The sequence below is a fragment of the Syngnathus acus genome, chromosome 3, assembly GCF_901709675.1.
Source record: "Syngnathus acus chromosome 3, fSynAcu1.2, whole genome shotgun sequence".
In the NCBI taxonomy this organism is placed as follows: domain Eukaryota; kingdom Metazoa; phylum Chordata; class Actinopteri; order Syngnathiformes; family Syngnathidae; genus Syngnathus; species Syngnathus acus.
Genome location: NC_051089.1, coordinates 5273103 through 5290743, shown reverse-complemented (window position 1 = coordinate 5290743; position 17641 = coordinate 5273103). Strand labels below are relative to the sequence as shown.

Sequence of the window (17641 nt, the reverse complement as noted above, 5' to 3'; positions counted from 1 at the left end):
AAGACGTAGCACCGACGGAAATATGGCCCGCAAAAGGATCATCACGGCTGAATTATGACTTCAGTTTAGCCAATGTCACCGAGCGTATATTAAATATTTAAAACACTTATCAAGGGAGGTTTCAAGGCGGCGACTAGACGGGTTGGTTAACAAGTACGTCAATAATGTTGACAAGCACTCTCCGGAGTTGAGATTGATCTGCAAAACAAGGTCAGGTTATTAAGGTGGCCTACCTAAACTGTTTCGCTAATATTTTTGCCCGGCTCTTATGAACCCATTAGGCCTTCATAATAGTGTCGGACTCATGCCATTTATCAGTCTACCTCCACCGCTGGCAACAATATTAAGTCGTTACAACAAAGCAAGGACAAGGCTGTTGAAGTGGGCTGCGCTGTGCGAAACATTAGTTGTCCTTTTGCTTTTCTTTCAGTAGGGTTTAGCAGCAAATGCACTTTAATAGGAACTGTGAAGTTAGAAGGTGTTTTTGTTTACTTCGACGTGATAAACTGCACCGCACTGGATGGTGTTTATTTGGGAATTGGAAAATGGGGCCACGAGAACCGGAAGCTGTCGTCAAGCGGCAGTTAATTATGAATCCGATATGCTTCCAACTCGCTCAAACAAGGCCGTGTAAGTATAAGAAATGATGTACGGCCTGACAAGCACACACACACACACAATCTCTGGCAAACACTCACTCTTCACACACTTCACTGATGTGCTGCGATAAATATTTACGAATGCTTCCTGGCAGCCATGAAACCAGATGTGATTTACATTTCATTTTTGAAATACACTGAAAGAGTGAGGGAGAGAAATAAGTCTGCTTAACTTTGTGCACAGTTGTCCTCTAGAGGTTTTCTACTCATGTAAACCGTGACGAGCAAAAATCAAAACTAAATAATGATTATACTAATTAGAATTAGATTGATTGCTATATTTAAAAAAATAAATACATTTACAATGACCTACATGATTCATCCATCCTCCCTTGCCGTGAGTGTCGAGAATCTTTTCCAGGCTTCTGTACAGTTCTGTCGTACATCTGCAGCCTTGGCAATGCTCGTGTTAGCTCGAGCCAGTCAGCTGCTTGAGCTGTGCAGCAGATGAACTGTCCACGGCAGCAAATGGCTGCACAAACAGACTTTGGGCTGATGGACAGCAGCCATCCAAAAAGTTCACTAATACACTTTATTAACTAAATCTCCCGCCTCTATCCCTGCACCTGTTATCCTCTCTGCACCCCAAATCCAGACTTGCTCCCAGATTAATAGGCACCCAACTACGAGTATGCCTCAGATGAATAGGGAATTCGGTTAATTTGGATAATATCGCCGCCACATGTCGTCAGCAACCGTCCAGCAGGACGCATGATTCGGTGTGCCGCTGCCAGCTGTGAGGTCTGCATGAACATTGAACAAAGAATCTCTTAATGTTTTCTGTCGCATCTGCGTTACCTGGCACTGGAGTACAAAACCATGAATAAGCGTGACGCCAAATAATGGCACAAAATATATTTATGGAAAAATATGCAAACTCTGTGTGTGCTGTGACAGAAGATGCAAAAAAAAAAAAAGATAAAAAAAAAAAATCGACAGTCTTTGTACTTCCGACCACTGCCAAAATTAAGTCCCACTTTTAATTTCCGTCTACTCCAGACTGCAGGTGTTTCCGGAATTAACTCAAATGACAGTCAGTCTCGGTTGAGTCATGCTAAAGAGACACGCGTGTGGCAGAACTTCAAAATAGAACGCGCCAAGGGTAAGGCAAGCGGGCGGCGAGCAAATTGTCGCCATTGTCATGTTGGCTGTCACGGCACGGCTGACAGGCCCCATGGAGCCTCAGCGGCGTTGGCAGCGACAAGAGCGTACAGGTGTGTGTGATAGTCGACTCGTGGATTAATGAGAGATAAGACCGAGCCAGAGAGCATGGTCGTGGCAACGTGTCGGGCAGCAAACGTCATGCCGAGGTGTTGTGGAATTTCAAGCTGTGACATACTGCATGAGATTTTGGATGTCCTCAGTTTGAATAGAGCGACCCTAGCACACACTTCGACATAGAGGCAACATTTTGGATTGGTTCAGACTTTCTCGGATGGGCATTGGACAAAATATTGTTGGCGGGAAAAAAAAACGATTAATCGATTAATCTTTTTTTAGGTAAATGGGATTGGAGGAAGGACACTAAACATGTCTGCTTCTCGTGTTTTCCAATCTTCAGTGAATCAAGACCTGAGTAACATTAGAAAAATCTTTATCATGTTTCTGTGTTGAAATGAATGGTCCCTCCCAATCAATCAGTTTACACGATTAATATTTTTCCTCAATCGCCACTGTATCGGAAATGTTGACCTTGTATATTGTCAAAGAAATCACAGGCAAATGACCGATCTTATTTCATGGCAGTATTCCTATTGCTTTGTGTTTCTGGGCTTTATGCAGCTTTACTCAGCAGCTGCAGCAGTCTTTGGGGGGTAGAGCAGAAAGGCCAAACCGAGACAGCAACATGCACCGCTAATGAGCGACAACCTTCCCGAGTGGTTTTACCAGCCGTGCAACACTGGGCCCAGTGGGAGTTAACTCATTTACCAAGGAACTCGCTATCATATATTCAATTAATTCATTACACATGCTCCATTCACACCCTGAGACTTTAAATGTGTCAACAAACTTTTGCTTATCCTTTAAAAGTATTCTGCTCCGCGGAGAGGTAAAACTTTGTTATTATTGATAATTCCTCTGCTTATTTTCTCTCCGGAGAACGTCTGGCTGTAATATTACATAATGTTTCTCAAGATAGATGAAAATGAGGCTGTTTACCTGTTTGCACGTATTTTACACACAATTGAGTCGCAAGAACTGCAGCGATAAAGACTAATGCCATTCCACGGGCGTAGTCGAGTTCTAATCCCTCAATTACCGCCGCGTATTGTTCCGTTACCGCGTTGCCCGGCCCTATATAAGATCCAATATGGGGAGATTTTCACAAGTCAAGTGTGTTATTTAAGAAATTAGATTAGTTTTTGAACCCGTCGCAAATTCCTTCGTTGTACCTGTCAAAAGTGACGGCTCCCCGTTGGCCCTTATCAAATTCAACAAATTCATTTTCTCTCCAGGTATGAAGACTTGTGCTGCGGGAGGTTATTATTCTGTTTGTTTGTCAGCTCGGGATTTTCTGCATCCAGTAGGGGGAATTTCTTTCTTTTTTTTTTGTCGTCGGCTGCCACCTGTTCCTTCATTACCCGGGCACATATCGCTTGGCCTTTTTTGTTAATGGAAACTGTCGATCCTCGAGATGAAGCCCGCATCCTATCGGAATGCATCAGAAGCTTCACAAGGGTGAAATTTAAGCTTGAGACAGCGAGGCCCTGTTTTTTCTTTCTGTTTTTGTCAACGGCACAGACCGCCTTAGGCTTTGACTGTTCCAATTGTCACAAGCCATTCTTTGCAAGGTATTAAATGAATATGAGAATGTAGGCGGCGAAGGGTGTGAGCTAAATGCCAGGCGTCGTCGCCACGGTAGGCAGCCTTCACTGGCAGCGACGCAGACGGACAATGTTTGCTCATCATCAGCCTCATTAAACCAAACCGCCTGGTGCCTTCAAATGGCCACCAAAGTTGAGGAAGAAGTGTAAAAAGGTCAGGAAGTGCAGTGGAATCAAATTAGAAATGGGGGGGAAAAAAAACAGTTCCTTAATGCCGCCATGTCAGAGTATTGATTTAACTAATTGAAATGGCACACAAGGAAAGGAATCAGAAGGTTGTCGTGTGTCTTCAGGAGGAACGCTCGCTGCCAATATAAGAGCCAATATGCAGCGAAATGGCCCCTCGGGGCAACGCTGATGCCCCTCAGTGTGCCGTACATTTGTCCGCAGATAGTAAAAAAAGCTGAGTTCTAGTAATACAAGTAAGTAGATTCCCAATCACAGCCAATTTCCCATAAGGACTGAATAAGGGCTAAAATCAAGTTTCATCCGACGTGATTGTAAAATAAACATGGTGGTAGGAGAAGCGTTTGACAGCTCCCGACTGCTCCCACGGCAATTTGAGTAATTTCTGCCTTTTTTTCATCACTGTGTCGAAAATCACTTTATGAATGATGTTTTTGCACAAACACTTGCCATGCATGTTACTAGCATTCGTTTAGCATTAGCATTCCGAGCTAAACAACAGCTGAACGCTCGTCATCTTGATTAGTCCTGACCTTCGATAACATTTTGAAATAAAAGCTATTGACAAGGACTTAAGTGAACCACTAATGACTCAGGCTTTATATAAACCGTGACTGCATCAATCTTTAGCTTTAGCTGTCCACCACAGGCAACTAAGTAGGACACTCGCTCCGTTGCATTATTTGGTTGGAGGGAGCAAGGTCTTCCTTGCTTCTGTGCTTTTCCACTGAAATAAAAACTAGTACTCATGCAATCTGACATGGGGAGCATCTGGGCGTAGCTTTCTCAATTTCACTTCATTCATGCGCGAGAAACAGGTGTATGGCACACTGGTCACTTTGCTCCCACTTTTAAAGTCCACACTCCAGGAGACAATAGAAATCTGAACCAAAGCCTCAATTTGTACTGACCTTGTCAGCATGAGACATTTACTAACAGAATCCCAAGATTTTGATCCTTTCTCGTCATGTCTTTGCTTTTATGTTCTTACTAATCATTTCCAGGCTCATCCCCTGGGGTTCCTGTGTCTTACCGTCCTGGTTCTGTTTCCGAGCTCTTTAAATTAGACTGCAGCCTGGTCACAGTGAACTTTCCCCTCCCTAGATGTCATGCTAGCAACTGACACTAGTCTCTATGTGAAATGATTTAATTGGATGCAAACTCAGCAGTGCGGACATCAATACGGAACTATATATGCCATAAGGTAAATCTATTAGTCAATACTTCACCCTTCATACGCTCAAGGCTCGGGGCCAGATCTAATTACCCGCAAGTGTATGCAGCAGAGCTTCACAGCCCAGCGACTGGGACTCCAGCGGGATCTGGTTAGGATCACAATTCTGTTGGAGTTTGAAAGTTTGCATCAATCACCACCGTCTTCCATTTAATGCTGACAGCTAAATGACTGCACCCATAATGGTTGCATATTCAGTTCCACTGGCTTCCTTGATGGATGTCAAGACACCCGTTGAAAAAAAAAAACGGTGCTCTCCTCTTTTATATCGACGGTCATGAAGAATGTATGCTCGGATTTTTTCAGATTGTATCAAAGAGAAGGCAATTCCGTGGGGAGACAAAGCACACACCAGACAATTATAACTGGGCTCGGAAACCCAAAGTACGATTCATTTGACGAGAGCCCGGGTCCAGTCTTAAGCATATTCTAGTTTGGTGACAGTTTGTATCTATAGACAATGGTATTAAAAAAACATGCTTGTGTTTTGCTTCGAAAGCCACTTTACACATGAACCCCCACCCAAAACAATACTTGTAGGAAAACCTAACATAACATATTCCTACCTTTAGGGCGCCTCGTCCAGCTTGGTGGTCAAATTCGCAGACACCGACAAGGAGCGGACTTTGCGCCGGATGCACCAGATGGCGGGTCAGCTCGGCATCTTCAGTCCCATGACTATCCAGTTTGGGGCCTATGGCGCCTACTCTCATGCTGTAAGTCTCAGCCCGGCAGGGGAGGAGACGGTGAGCTTGAAAACAGAAAACAAAACGCTTGTCATTGAAGGTTTGACCTCACTTCTCTTTCCCACTAGGAATGTGATGATATCCACTTGTATAAACTCATTGGCCATGACATTGGCTACACAGGCACAGTCAAATATAACGCAAAATGAAGTAGCAAATTTTTCAAGTTTTATTATTGTGGTAGAGCGTTTTTACTGTGACCCTCTCTTGCAGCTAAATTCACAGAGCAAACACTACGTTAACTGGAAATACTGTACAATGTTGTAAAAGATCACAATGTATCCCACCAGACATCTACATTACAAAGAGCTAACATTTTTTTGATCATAAACAGCAAGAGTGGGCAAATTATGGTGCTCAAGAGCTATATTGGATTTTTAAAAGACTGGCCTGCAGGTCATTTATTTGTGAAGTAAAATATGAATAAATAAAGTTATTTTGATTTAATTATTTTATATTAGAACATAATTAACTAGAATTTCCACATTTTACAGAATGATACACCGTTTTTTTGATACTGTGTCTATTCACACGATTTATTGATGCAATGTTTTTATCCTGTGTGCGCATTGCTGTGTTTTGGCATCTACTTTCCATTCAAGTCACTTTTTTTAGGACTACAGTACTTCATTGAATTCCACCCGCCAACACATTTTACCTTGCACTCCAAACTCAACTGTATGTCATTACCGAGAACCAACACCGGCTACCCCTCCCCCCCTCGCCAGCCCCTCCCCCCTCGCACCACCATCACCACCGTTTCATATTCACACATGAAAGTCACAGCCCGAGTTAAAAGTCTGTGAGATTTTGCACTCACACGGTAGCTAACAACTCATCTTGACAGGTGAGAATCGCCCACTCGCACATTCCCTCCCTAATTCCAGCACATGTATAATGCTTATAAATGTATTAAATCATCAGCAAATAGTTTTGATTATGAGGCAGTACAATGAGGACAGAAGTGTGTTATGGACTGGAGAGTGGAAAGTGATGCTGAGGGGGTGATGCGGTCCAAGAACAAGGCGCGAGCCAAGTAAACAGAGATGTGAGAGTAAACACGTTCTGCTCCCGCGGCTATTTCAACCCTCCTCTCTGTCCTTCCCCTCCTTCCCCCGCCCGCTGATCTCTAATCCTACAGCAGATGATGCAACAGCAAGCAGCCCTGATGGCGGCAACACAAGGGTCCTACCTGAACCCCATGGCGGCCATTGCTGCCGCGCAAATGCAGCAAATGGCGGCGTTCAATGTCAACGGCCTGGTGGCGACTCCGATGACACCATCCTCAGGTAAGGGGGGGACGGGGTTATCGTCTCAATTTTATTTGCTGAAGCCCGTTTTTAATCATCAACCATACATGCTTATTCAGGTCAAATTTGAAAATGTCTTTGGCAGAAAAGCTAGCATGAAATATTCCAGTCTTGAAAAAAAAAGATGTTGAAAAATTCAAAGACTTTCAAGAACTCCAAGAGGCGTTTGGAATTTTGATTTTTACAAGCAGGATTAAGAGAAGCAGCGGTAACAAATTCATCCAAGGTCTCTCTACATATGCCCTTGTTGCATTTTTTAAGATTCCACTTTCCGTGCTGATAGAAGCCCGCGCTGAAGCGAGGCCGTGATGGTAGAACACGTGCAGCATTCCCGCCACTTTTGTTGGCAGCCGCATTACACACTTCTCGCTCTCATTATCTCTCACTGCCTTGCTGTCACTCGCTCTTCGCAACGGTGTTTTTTTTTTCTCCCCCGGGAACGCCGCCAATCCTCATGACTTTGGATTCTGAGTCCGTGGTTTAGCAAATATAAGAGCGATGTCTCAAAGGCGATAATCCCGGACCTCGGTCTGAACTACCTTCTCGGTCGTTGTCACGAAAGACTTTTCTGACGGCTTGACACTAAGTAGGCAGACGGCCTGAGAGGCAGGGTCATCGCAAATACGTTAAATGAAGTGCCTTGACGCCATATAGAGCAATTGTAATCCAGAAGGTATACACGTACCAGGTAATGCTTATCAAACGTAATCCCACATGTTATAAATGCCCTTCGCCTTGGATTAAAAACTAATAATAAAAATCCATCAGTTCAAAGGTGACATGAGCAGCCTATGACATCCAAAAGCTGCATTACAATTTTTTTCTGAGACTCATATTTGGATCATTGGATGTTTATCATCTTCAAATATGCTCATTTGCCAATTGTTTGAACTGGAAATTATGCTAATCCGAGTTTTTCATATTAGTTTGAGTTGTTAGTTCAAGGATAGTTTGATAGGTTTAGAAATGTTAAGAATTTTAAGCAGGCTGATTAAAAGGCATAGAGAGGCACTAAATTACTGTAACTGCACATAAAATATATCGAAAGTCTAAATTCTGATTAAATGAGTGTTCTCAAGGGAATTAAGTAGGATTTCCTAAACAAAGCAATAATGGCAGTGGTCTTAAAAGATGGAAATGGGTGGAACGATCGGTTTTGAGTCTGGAGCATGCGGATTCCCTCTTTTTGTGCATTTTTAAAACAAGTTGTATATATTTGCAGGCACCAGCACACCCCCAGGCATCACTGCAACTGTCCCCAGCATAGCCACGCCCATCGGGGTCAACGGCTTTAGTGCCCTCGCGCCACAAACCAACGGGCAGCCCACGTCCGAGCCAATTTACAGTAACGGCATTCACCCTTACCCAGGTGAGCTGAAAACGTCGTTTGCGCTGAGGATTTGTTGTCTTTAACCACAAGTGTCACCTGATGAACAACAACGATGAACGTCATCGCATTTTACGAGTAAAAAGTTGACAGGTCCTTTTTTTCCGTTTATCCTCCCGTGACATGTCTTTTTTGATTTGAAGTCTTTTAAGCTCCGGGGCCAGTCAGCCGCATCTTTGGCAGATTTCAGAGCGGCCAACTTCCATATGATGATGAATCAATCATTTCAGCTTTCTATCCTTTCTGGTTAATTTGACGTGCGTCGGCCTGTCCTGAGCTCCTTGATGCTGTCTGGGAATGATTCCTGGAGAAGTGACAGGACTCAAGCTCCCTTGCGTGTGTTTTATGCAAAGAGAGCGGCAGTTGTAATGAACTACAAAGTGGTTTGTTTGGCACGTTATTAATATTTGATGCAAACATCTGGGTCGAACAGGCAATTTTGAAGAACTAAGGGGAATGACAACCCAAATATCTGCCATCTCTCAGTGTGATCTTGCCCCCTGATGGCTCTCCACAGTTAGTAGTTAAGCCAGCTTTCCTCAAAGCGCTACAGTTCGCATTAGCTCACCACAAATAATTTTCAGGTAGTGGCTTGCATGAAGGTTTGTCATAGCTGCCTTAGTTCCATACAAACAGTGACATCATAGCAATGGGATGACACAGTTTAACTTGTCAATACATTACAAAAAAGGGTCACAACATTGTTGGTTTCTAAAAAAAATAGAATCTTTAAGCAGCACCCAATTGGCATCATCCTCAACCTAACCCTAACCCGCCAATCTACAAAGATATTCTTGTATGTTGTTTTTGTAGTATCTTAACACCTTACAATGATTTGCTAGCTGACAGCCGATCAGAGTCACCGACAGCCGACACCATTTTGAGTAGAAAGCCAGACACTCGTAGCGCATCTTTGGTCTTTGTCTTGGAGCCTCTCTTGACCGCTCTCCACCCTCTATCTGCTCTCCACCTCCCCCTTCTTCCACCCCACTGCCTCTCTTGCAGCACAGAGTCCGACAGTGACCGACCCTCTCCAGCAGGCTTACGCCGGCGTCCAACACTACGCAGGTGATCCGTCTGTCGTCTAAAGTCTCTCGTTCGCTCCATCTGCACCTCCCTGTCTGTTTGTCACACGGGTAGACACTGACAAGTAAAGATAGCAGGCACAACCGGCTAATTTCCATCAGGATTAGGCTGTTTTACATTAGGATTGCAAAAGGATTTGGAGTTGACTTGATAGTACGCCCACATACACAAAAAAATGTCTCCGTTCCAAAAATACACAAAGAGCTGAGGTTCTGAACTTGTCATAGTCTACAAGAGAGATGACATAGGCTTCTCACTGTTGCCTGACATCGACTCTCATTAATGAGACACAAGATTTCATGCACGGGTGAGTTGCTGGTTATTAACTCCCCGCGACGCTTTAGACTCTAAAGTTTAGTACTGTGGTACCTCAAAACGAGACCACAATGACATTGATCAAACTTAGAAAAAAAAGTATATATAGTATATACATGTATAATACATTTGGTCCAGAGTCAGTAAATAAATGACAAACCATGAGCTCAAGGTAATGTCATATTTGTTCCACCAATCCTGAAAACAGAGAAACGATTATTGCCCCCTTCTTGCTTTCTCCCCCTTTTGCAACAGCAGCCTACCCCGCCGCCTATGCGCCAATCAGCCAAGCATTCCCCCAGCAGCCGACCATCATTCCCCAGCAACAGCGGGAAGGTAAGAGCGAGTGAACGCGCCCACCCAAGATAAAAGGTGATAATTGCTGTGTTCCATTCTAATGTTGCCGCACCGCTTTGAATTAGAAAAAGCAAGGGGGGAGGGCGCCTCGGAGCCGTCTCGGAGTATGAAGAATAAAAATAAAGTGAGAAAAAGGCTCTAAAAAGCATTAGCGACGAGACGAAAGTTACTCTGTCATTATTCAAAAAGTGAACTAATTCACACTCGGATTGCTTAATCAGTCCATTACAATGTATTTAAGTGGTTATAAATATTCATCAGATTAATTATCTGCATGCATAATCATTTACGCCATTACTAGAAGGAGCGTTCACATGCAAACCACATAGACACACCTGCACGGGCCTTGCCATCATATATAATAAAAGAAAGGATGTACGCTTATATTAAATTACTCTTTTTGACATAATTCCTCTGTCTCAATTATTCACCTGTATGATGATTGTATGTAGGAGACATTTTAGAGCGGCATGAATATTCAATGTAAGAGGTATGAAATGAAGTGCTTTCATAACAGTCTTGCAGAAAAACTTTTTTTACCACAGCAGGAATGCGTGTAAGAGTCCGTGTCCGGAAATTGAATCGGAGTGCTCTAATCGTCTACAAACAGCTATTGAAACAGTCTCGATGAGTTTGCTGTCTAAAGAAAATGAGACAGTTTTGATCGGTTAAAAAAAAAGTGAAAATAACAACTAATAAAATAGATTTAAAATGTATCAAATTGTGACATATTTGGCCCAACAGTTTTGATTGGTTAAAAAAAAAAGTGAAAATAACAACTAATAAAATAGATTTAAAATGTATCAAATTGTGACATATTTGGCCCAACGTCAGCAACTGTTTACTCCTTGTCTGAAAGTCTCCTTCGGATGTCACTCGTCTTGTCTGTGCTGTCTCCTCCCTTCACCAGGGCCGGAGGGCTGCAACCTGTTTATTTATCACCTGCCCCAGGAATTTGGTGACGCGGAGCTCATGCAAATGTTTCTCCCTTTTGGCAATGTCATCTCGGCGAAAGTCTTTGTGGACAGAGCGACCAATCAGAGCAAATGTTTCGGTGAGTTCAAAATCAACAGTGGGATGTGATGTGGGTGGGGGAGCAGTTTGGAATTATGTGCTTGGGTTTTGAAATCTTCTCATGCCCCTTGCTGCTTTCATGCAATTAGCATTTGCCTTTTATTTTCTTAATTCCCACTGTCTATCCTAATCAAGCTTCAATTAACATTTGAAAGGTAGTTTAAAGGGAGTGTTTAAAGCCACTGAGCGGGGGGTGGCTTCGTTGTCAATCCACCCAATCGAAGAAAGTTACAATGAGTAGACCTAATTACATTTGCTTTGACATCATAGTAGACGTCATGGTAGAGTTCTGTGGTGTCCTAGCTGGGCCTCCAATTAGATTAGTGTAATGTATATTTTTTGATCATTAATTGTCTAGAAGTTGTCGTTGATTTGTTGTTAGTCGCTGTGGAAATGAAGCTACAGTGACTCTCCAAATGTGGTATTAGTACCATTAGTGGCAGCTCCCTCTGGTGGTATGCGAAAGAATCACTGCTTAAGTACAGATCACTTGTATTTAACTTTTTTAGTACGTATTTAATTTGTTTGGTTTTATTTCTGTATGCAATGCAATATATCTTTTTATTTAAACATTTAGGCCATTTTTTCTTGTTGTATATTTAAGTGTACCGTTTAAACTGCATAATATTTGACTGTCTTACAATTATAGTAAAAATACTTTAAGGTATAAATCCTGTGTGTTGTTTTTGATTAACAGTATCTTTTAAATGGTTTAGTCCATACAACTACAGATTCTCCCAATAAAAATAACCATTTAAAAAAAAAAGTTTTCTTTCTAATCTGGTAAATGTGCTCAAATGCTAATCACTATTATAGTAGGTGATACTCGGTCACCAAAGTAACAATAGGAATGCTTTCCTACTTAATAGAAGCCTGTGAGCCCTTTGTGTTAAAACATTTTAAAATAAATCTTCCAGTCCTATTCTACCACCCCTAATTAACAGCATCCCTCCCCGATTGCAACCCTTTTATCAGGGTGGAGCCCTTGCAGGTGGACTCCAAAAGCTTAAAGCGATAATAATAGACTAGTGTGGACCTTACTGTTGATTCAGTGGGACAGCCGCACCCAGGAGAGCGCACGGAAGACTTTCGGCATTGGCTTTCTTTCAACATCTCTCCGACACGCTTGTCTGTGAGCCGCTCGGCAACCCCCACCCTCACTGTCCGTCACGCCGCGGGAGACGATGAACTGTGGGGGGGAAAAAAAACAGTGAATCTCAGGCAGTAATTAAAATAATGACAATTAAAAATAATAATAATAATAATAATATTAATGATAATAATAATAATAAATAACCAGGCTATTTTGTTGTATGTGAAGGTTTCCATGTTTTGATACTGTGGTTACAAGCTGTAGGCTAAGTCATGAACAAAGTAGACAAAAACTGTTTCCAAGAATATTTCTGCTTGAAATGTTGAAGTGCTTGAAGGGCAAAGTGTTAACACGAACGGCTATTATGCTCAACGGTACACGCGCGTCACAATGAATAGTAAAGTGAAGTAGAAAGGTTTAAGAAAACTGACGAGAGTGAGGCTAAGTATTTCCATTCAAGTCTGAAATCAGGTGCAGTCTTTCTTTAAAAAAAAAGAGAAACTTTGTATTTCTATTTCTTTTTTTCCCAGAAAATAATCTTGTCTCAACTATTTAAGTATACCAATTTCTATAGTGCTCATTTTTGACATGTAAACAAACTAAACTAAAGGTAATTTTCAAAAATTTTAAAAACATTAAAATTTTTGTTTTTAATATATCACAGTAAAGCAAATTTCATATGGGTAAAATTGATTGAAGCAAATGAATGCATTGGGAGAATACAAAAAATACCTCCGCAATGAAGAACATTCCAAGATGGAAAATTCCCCCCAAAGATTGAAGCCATTAATTTCTTGGTCAAGGAAATTGAGCCAAAAGCCCCTTCACACTTCCTACGGCATCAATTCAACAAACTTTGCAGTATTTTGATATTCTGATTCCTTTCAAAGATCCCTTCTCAAACATGCACCAAATCAGCCCCCAAACTGTCTGGTGAAAACAGCCAATTAAATGATGTCCAGAAATCTCCCAGTAGCTTTTCTGACGTCCTCTAACAACACTTTGGCTCCTTTCTCCCCAACTTCCTATCACCCCTTTTTGGCATAATGTGAGGTATGGCGATTCATTAAATCCTGTGGGTAGGATCACAAATGTGTGAGTGTGTGTGTGTCGAGTGGGGGATTTTTTTTTTTTTGGGGGTGGGGATCACTGCCAACTGACAGGCCCTTGCCTGCTCCGTTTGTTTAAAAGGTTTGTAAAAGCAGCAGCCTTATCTCATTCGCACTGACAAAAGCCTGCCCTCTACCCCCAAATTAAATTGGACCCGTAGCAGTGCGATGAAATCAGATGGCAGGCGGAAAATGCGCGCCGTCAATCACAGCCGTGTCTGATAAGAACGGGCACGGAGTCCCGGTGTGGAAACCTGTGCTCTCATTGCGCTGTGACACCCAGGTGATAACTCAGTGCTGCAGGCGTCTACATCCCGTAGCCCCCCTCCCCCTCCCCCACCTGCCCGGATCACATCTCATCCCAACCTGATGCCCTTTACTTGCCTGCACGCTTTGTCACGTACGTTCAACATTCGCACGACAATAACGGATTTGCCGACAACATTGTCAAAACCGTTCATGCCAACCTAGAAAAAACGACTGTTGACTCTAATGTGCACACCGCGGCTGTGGTTGCCGATAATATTTACGCTGAGAAGCAACACGAGTTAATGTGTCAACTACCGGGCCTCTTCTTTTGACGACAGCAGGTGCTCGATTTACAACATAGCTCCAGTCCTACGGTGGTGACATGAAACAAATATGTACACAAGTCTGAATATACCATAATCTATCATTATGTATCAAACAAGCCCCACCCCCTTAGCCCAGGGAAAGAAAAAATGCTGGTGCTGGCGTTACACGCGAGCCATTTGTAACCTTATCGACTAAGATTCCACAAGATGCCACCAAAGCTCTGGATAATAAAATAACAGTATTGGCGTCAAGGAAGTATCAGCTCTTTTGAGATCATTTGGAAAGCTTTGCCCAGGTTGTTAGCTAAAGTTGCTAACTCAAAATGAAGGGCCGCTTGGTAAAAATGTGATTTTAAACCAAGTGTTGCTTCTTTCAGATCTCTTTTCTATTTTCAAACCTTTTTATCTTTGTTTTTTTTTTCTGTGTTCACTATCACAGTTCCACTTTGAGTTTCCTATGCGGTCTTCTGTTTCATTGTATTATCTGCCTTATTAGCCTTTGTGCTATTTTATGTAATCTTTTCTTAATTCCCAAATTTTCAATTAATGTGCTGAAAAGACAAAACAAAGAGCTATTGTCATCTCATTGTTGCCAGTTAAAAGGGGCCTCCTTTCAAACGCCGTCTCATCTCGTCTTCCTCCTGTCAACCCTCTCCATCCCTGCCGATATTCCTTTTTCTTCCACTCTCCCATTCCCTTTTGTCCCCCCCACCCCACCCTACCCCACCCTGCCACTCTGTGTTCTCGTCTCAGGCTTTGTGAGTTTTGATAACCCCTCGAGCGCCCAAGCTGCCATTCAGGCCATGAACGGCTTTCAAATAGGCATGAAGAGGCTGAAGGTGCAGCTAAAGCGGCCAAAGGACGCCAACCGACCTTACTGACTGGTCTACAGGCCTGATCAAGGTATGGTGACAGCTTAATATTAAAATGGTCAACTTTAAAAAAAAGATAAACACTCACAAAAGACATCAATACATCTTTTTCCATGAGCGACTAAATGTGTGGTGAATTTTTTCCCCTAAAAAGAAGGTTGAGAATCCCATTAGTAACTGTGGGATTTGTCAGTGTGAAATTGATGATATCATCAATATCCAACTGTGCATAATTACCTGACAACTGGAGACAGCGTTCGCGATCAATGCGGGTTGTCGAGCGGACAAATCCACAAAAGCCGAACAGCCCTCAGAGACCATGTTGGCTTACAGCAACTACATTACAATGATGAAGCCACATCTCACACTTAAAAAAGAAAGAGACCATTTCTAGATTCGGCAAATGTTTTCTAAGCTTTGAAGTATTTTCCTGTATATAATAATAAATAATAAATACAAGGTTCAAAGTCACACCTTAACCAAAATAGGCATATAGTCCAAAATGCCACATTTTAAAAATCGATTCCAACCTTCTATTAACTTTATCAAAGTTTTGCAGCAACTGCTGCATTTTTGGCCTTCAATACAATCTCCATAATAATGAAAAAAAAATCTATAATTCAACTTCAATATTGTTTCTCTCTGGTTAAAAAGAAATAAAGAAAACTTTAAAAAAAACTTTTATGTGCTGATAAATTCCAAGACCCATTGTATTCCTCTCTAATACCTCATTTTGGTTGGGGAAATTTTAATAAGAAAAAAAGATCACTTCCAACGGAAAGAAGCCACTCATAAATTGTGTTTCTGTGCAGAAAAGATAAACTTAATGAAATAAATAAAGCAAGAAAGAAAGGGAAAAAAGTGCAGCCCTCACCGTGTGGACGACCTCATCGCAAACAATGCAAGGCAAATCCAATTACTGTAGACAGGAGGGTTTCTGAAATATGCATTTCTGCCTTCAGGGTTATCTTTGTGTATATACAAAAAAGGGGAAAAAAACATCAATTCATCCTTTTCAGTTTTCACAAGTTTTCTGTGAATCTTTCTCCGCCATCACAAAGGGAAGCAAGAAACAACTTTCTGTGGTGGCATGCTGATAATTATTTGTCCTTTCTATTTAACATGTCAATCCGGTTCTTTTGTGTTTTTGTTTTGCCAATCATTGTGATGCATAGCAATAATAATAAGAGAAGCAGGTGCCTTGTGACATAAGGACCATCGTACATACATGTGTGTGTATGTATCCCTTTTTACCCACCAACCAAAAAGTCATTTTAATGCTCACTGTGTTAAAACCTCACAAAATTCAGACAGTGTAGTACGACTTTTGAAGCTTCATATTTGCTTCATGAACCAATTTTTTTTTTTTACTCCTCTTGCGGTCACCGTTGATTCAAAGAAATATGTGGAAGAAATTGAATGTGTTTTCATCTCCATTGAACAGAGAGTGCCATCTAGAGGGCTCAAAAAACACAAGTGCTTCATGAATCATCTTCGAGCTTCATTTGCCTGTCACATTGGTGCTTTCACTGTATTCCTTTTTCTGGGTCACTATTTCCTCACATTCACAGTGTTTCCTCAAGCGAGCTATTATTTGTGTTTTTACATGAAAGTCTTTGCAAAAAGGACCTTTTTCCAAATGCAATCAACAGTCGTTTAGCGGCAAGATGGGTTGACGCCGAGATGACCCTGCCGTTTTTGCGCGGCCAATTAAATCTTGCTGAGAGCGCGGGCAAATGTTGACACTCCACTTCTCTGTGGATTTCCATCTGCACAGGCCTCACTCATGCAAGATTGTTTTGTTTGCCCAACACCAGAATCACTTCTCATTTATTTATTTATGAGGCTGCAAACCGATTACATTGTGGCAACAGAGCAGCTAGCGGCACCACCTAGTCCAAAAATATTAACACCATACCCGAGCCATATTAAACGCATCCTGTTGGCAACAGGATGATCCTGTCATTTAAATTTTTGGGGGCGGGGCATGAAGTGTTTGTATGCCTGGATCAGATTTGCTGTGAAAAAAGGTTCTTTCTTTTCCAGTTTCCAGTCTGGCCAGGTCAAAACATGATAAGGCTAAGTCAATTTCAGTGAGATCTCTCAAAGGCAGGTGACTCTGCCCTTTCTTTTGTCTAGCCAGATGCACCCACGGGACCGTCTGCGCTGGGTGGGGAGGGCACCACAGGCGCCTTTGTGGCTCAGAGTACTCTTAGGCACCTTTTATGGAGGTGTTTACGAAATGTGAGGTGAGGGAATCCGCAACAAATGCAGTAGGAGCACAAAGGTCAAACACAATCCACTCTAGATCATGTTCCAACTCTGGCTCTTTGTGTTTTGAAGCAAAAATGCCAATAGAAAGTCAGGGGAATAGATAAGAAAATAACCTTGACGCTAATTTCTATTGTAACAAAGTTTTGGTGGCTTCTTGTGGAATCTTCGGGGTTTTAGCGCAACGGGCTCTATTTTAGTGGAGAATGTAAGTCGTGCCCGGCAGAGGCAGTTTTGACCAATTGTTCCGCAGGTCGGCATATCTGAGAGAGGGAAGTCTGCGCTACTCTGGGAGTTGTCGCTGCCGACTTCAACCCCTTTAAATGTTTGGCACTAGCCACGCAATTACGGTGACCGTGCATTTGCGCCGTGATTTGGGTACTTGGAGACCCACATGTGCCAAAGCCATGGCATAATCTTGAGAAGTTATCTATGAGTAGAAATCTAGATTTGAGGAAAAAGGCCTCACAAAAAGTCCAATACAAAACATGACACGAACCCTTCGACCAAATTTCAGACATATTTAGTTAGAACTGTACAAA

At 42.2% G+C, this 17641-nt stretch overlaps 2 protein-coding genes across 13 annotated transcripts in view; one reads left to right on the top strand and one right to left on the bottom strand.

The window, feature by feature from the left end:
• The window catches only part of slc12a4 (solute carrier family 12 member 4), a 193484-nt gene that overhangs the window by 116247 nt on the left and 59596 nt on the right, over nucleotides 1–17641 (bottom strand). The window contains exons 23-24 of the transcript XR_005097485.1: nucleotides 12221–12368; nucleotides 5471–5655 (exon numbers count right to left, since the gene is read on the bottom strand). The gene's annotated coding sequence lies outside the window, so the exon portion shown is untranslated. The remainder of the gene's footprint in view (nucleotides 1–5470; nucleotides 5656–12220; nucleotides 12369–17641) is intronic.
• The window catches only part of si:dkey-205h23.2 (CUGBP Elav-like family member 4), a 105381-nt gene that overhangs the window by 80025 nt on the left and 7715 nt on the right, over nucleotides 1–17641 (top strand). For 4 of the 12 annotated variants that reach the window (XM_037246936.1, XM_037246925.1, XM_037246926.1 and 1 more), the window contains 7 exons: nucleotides 5477–5650; nucleotides 6792–6939; nucleotides 8183–8329; nucleotides 9353–9415; nucleotides 10004–10084; nucleotides 11016–11159; nucleotides 14710–14859. In XM_037246936.1, the coding sequence (XP_037102831.1) occupies nucleotides 5477–5650; nucleotides 6792–6939; nucleotides 8183–8329; nucleotides 9353–9415; nucleotides 10004–10084; nucleotides 11016–11159; nucleotides 14710–14837 (885 nt within the window). In that variant the 3' untranslated portion in view covers nucleotides 14838–14859. Of the gene's footprint in view, nucleotides 1–5476; nucleotides 5651–6791; nucleotides 6940–8182; nucleotides 8330–9352; nucleotides 9416–10003; nucleotides 10085–11015; nucleotides 11479–14709; nucleotides 14860–17641 lie in introns of those variants that run through there. The other 8 variants (XM_037246933.1, XM_037246930.1, XM_037246931.1 and 5 more) reach the window with 6 other exon arrangements.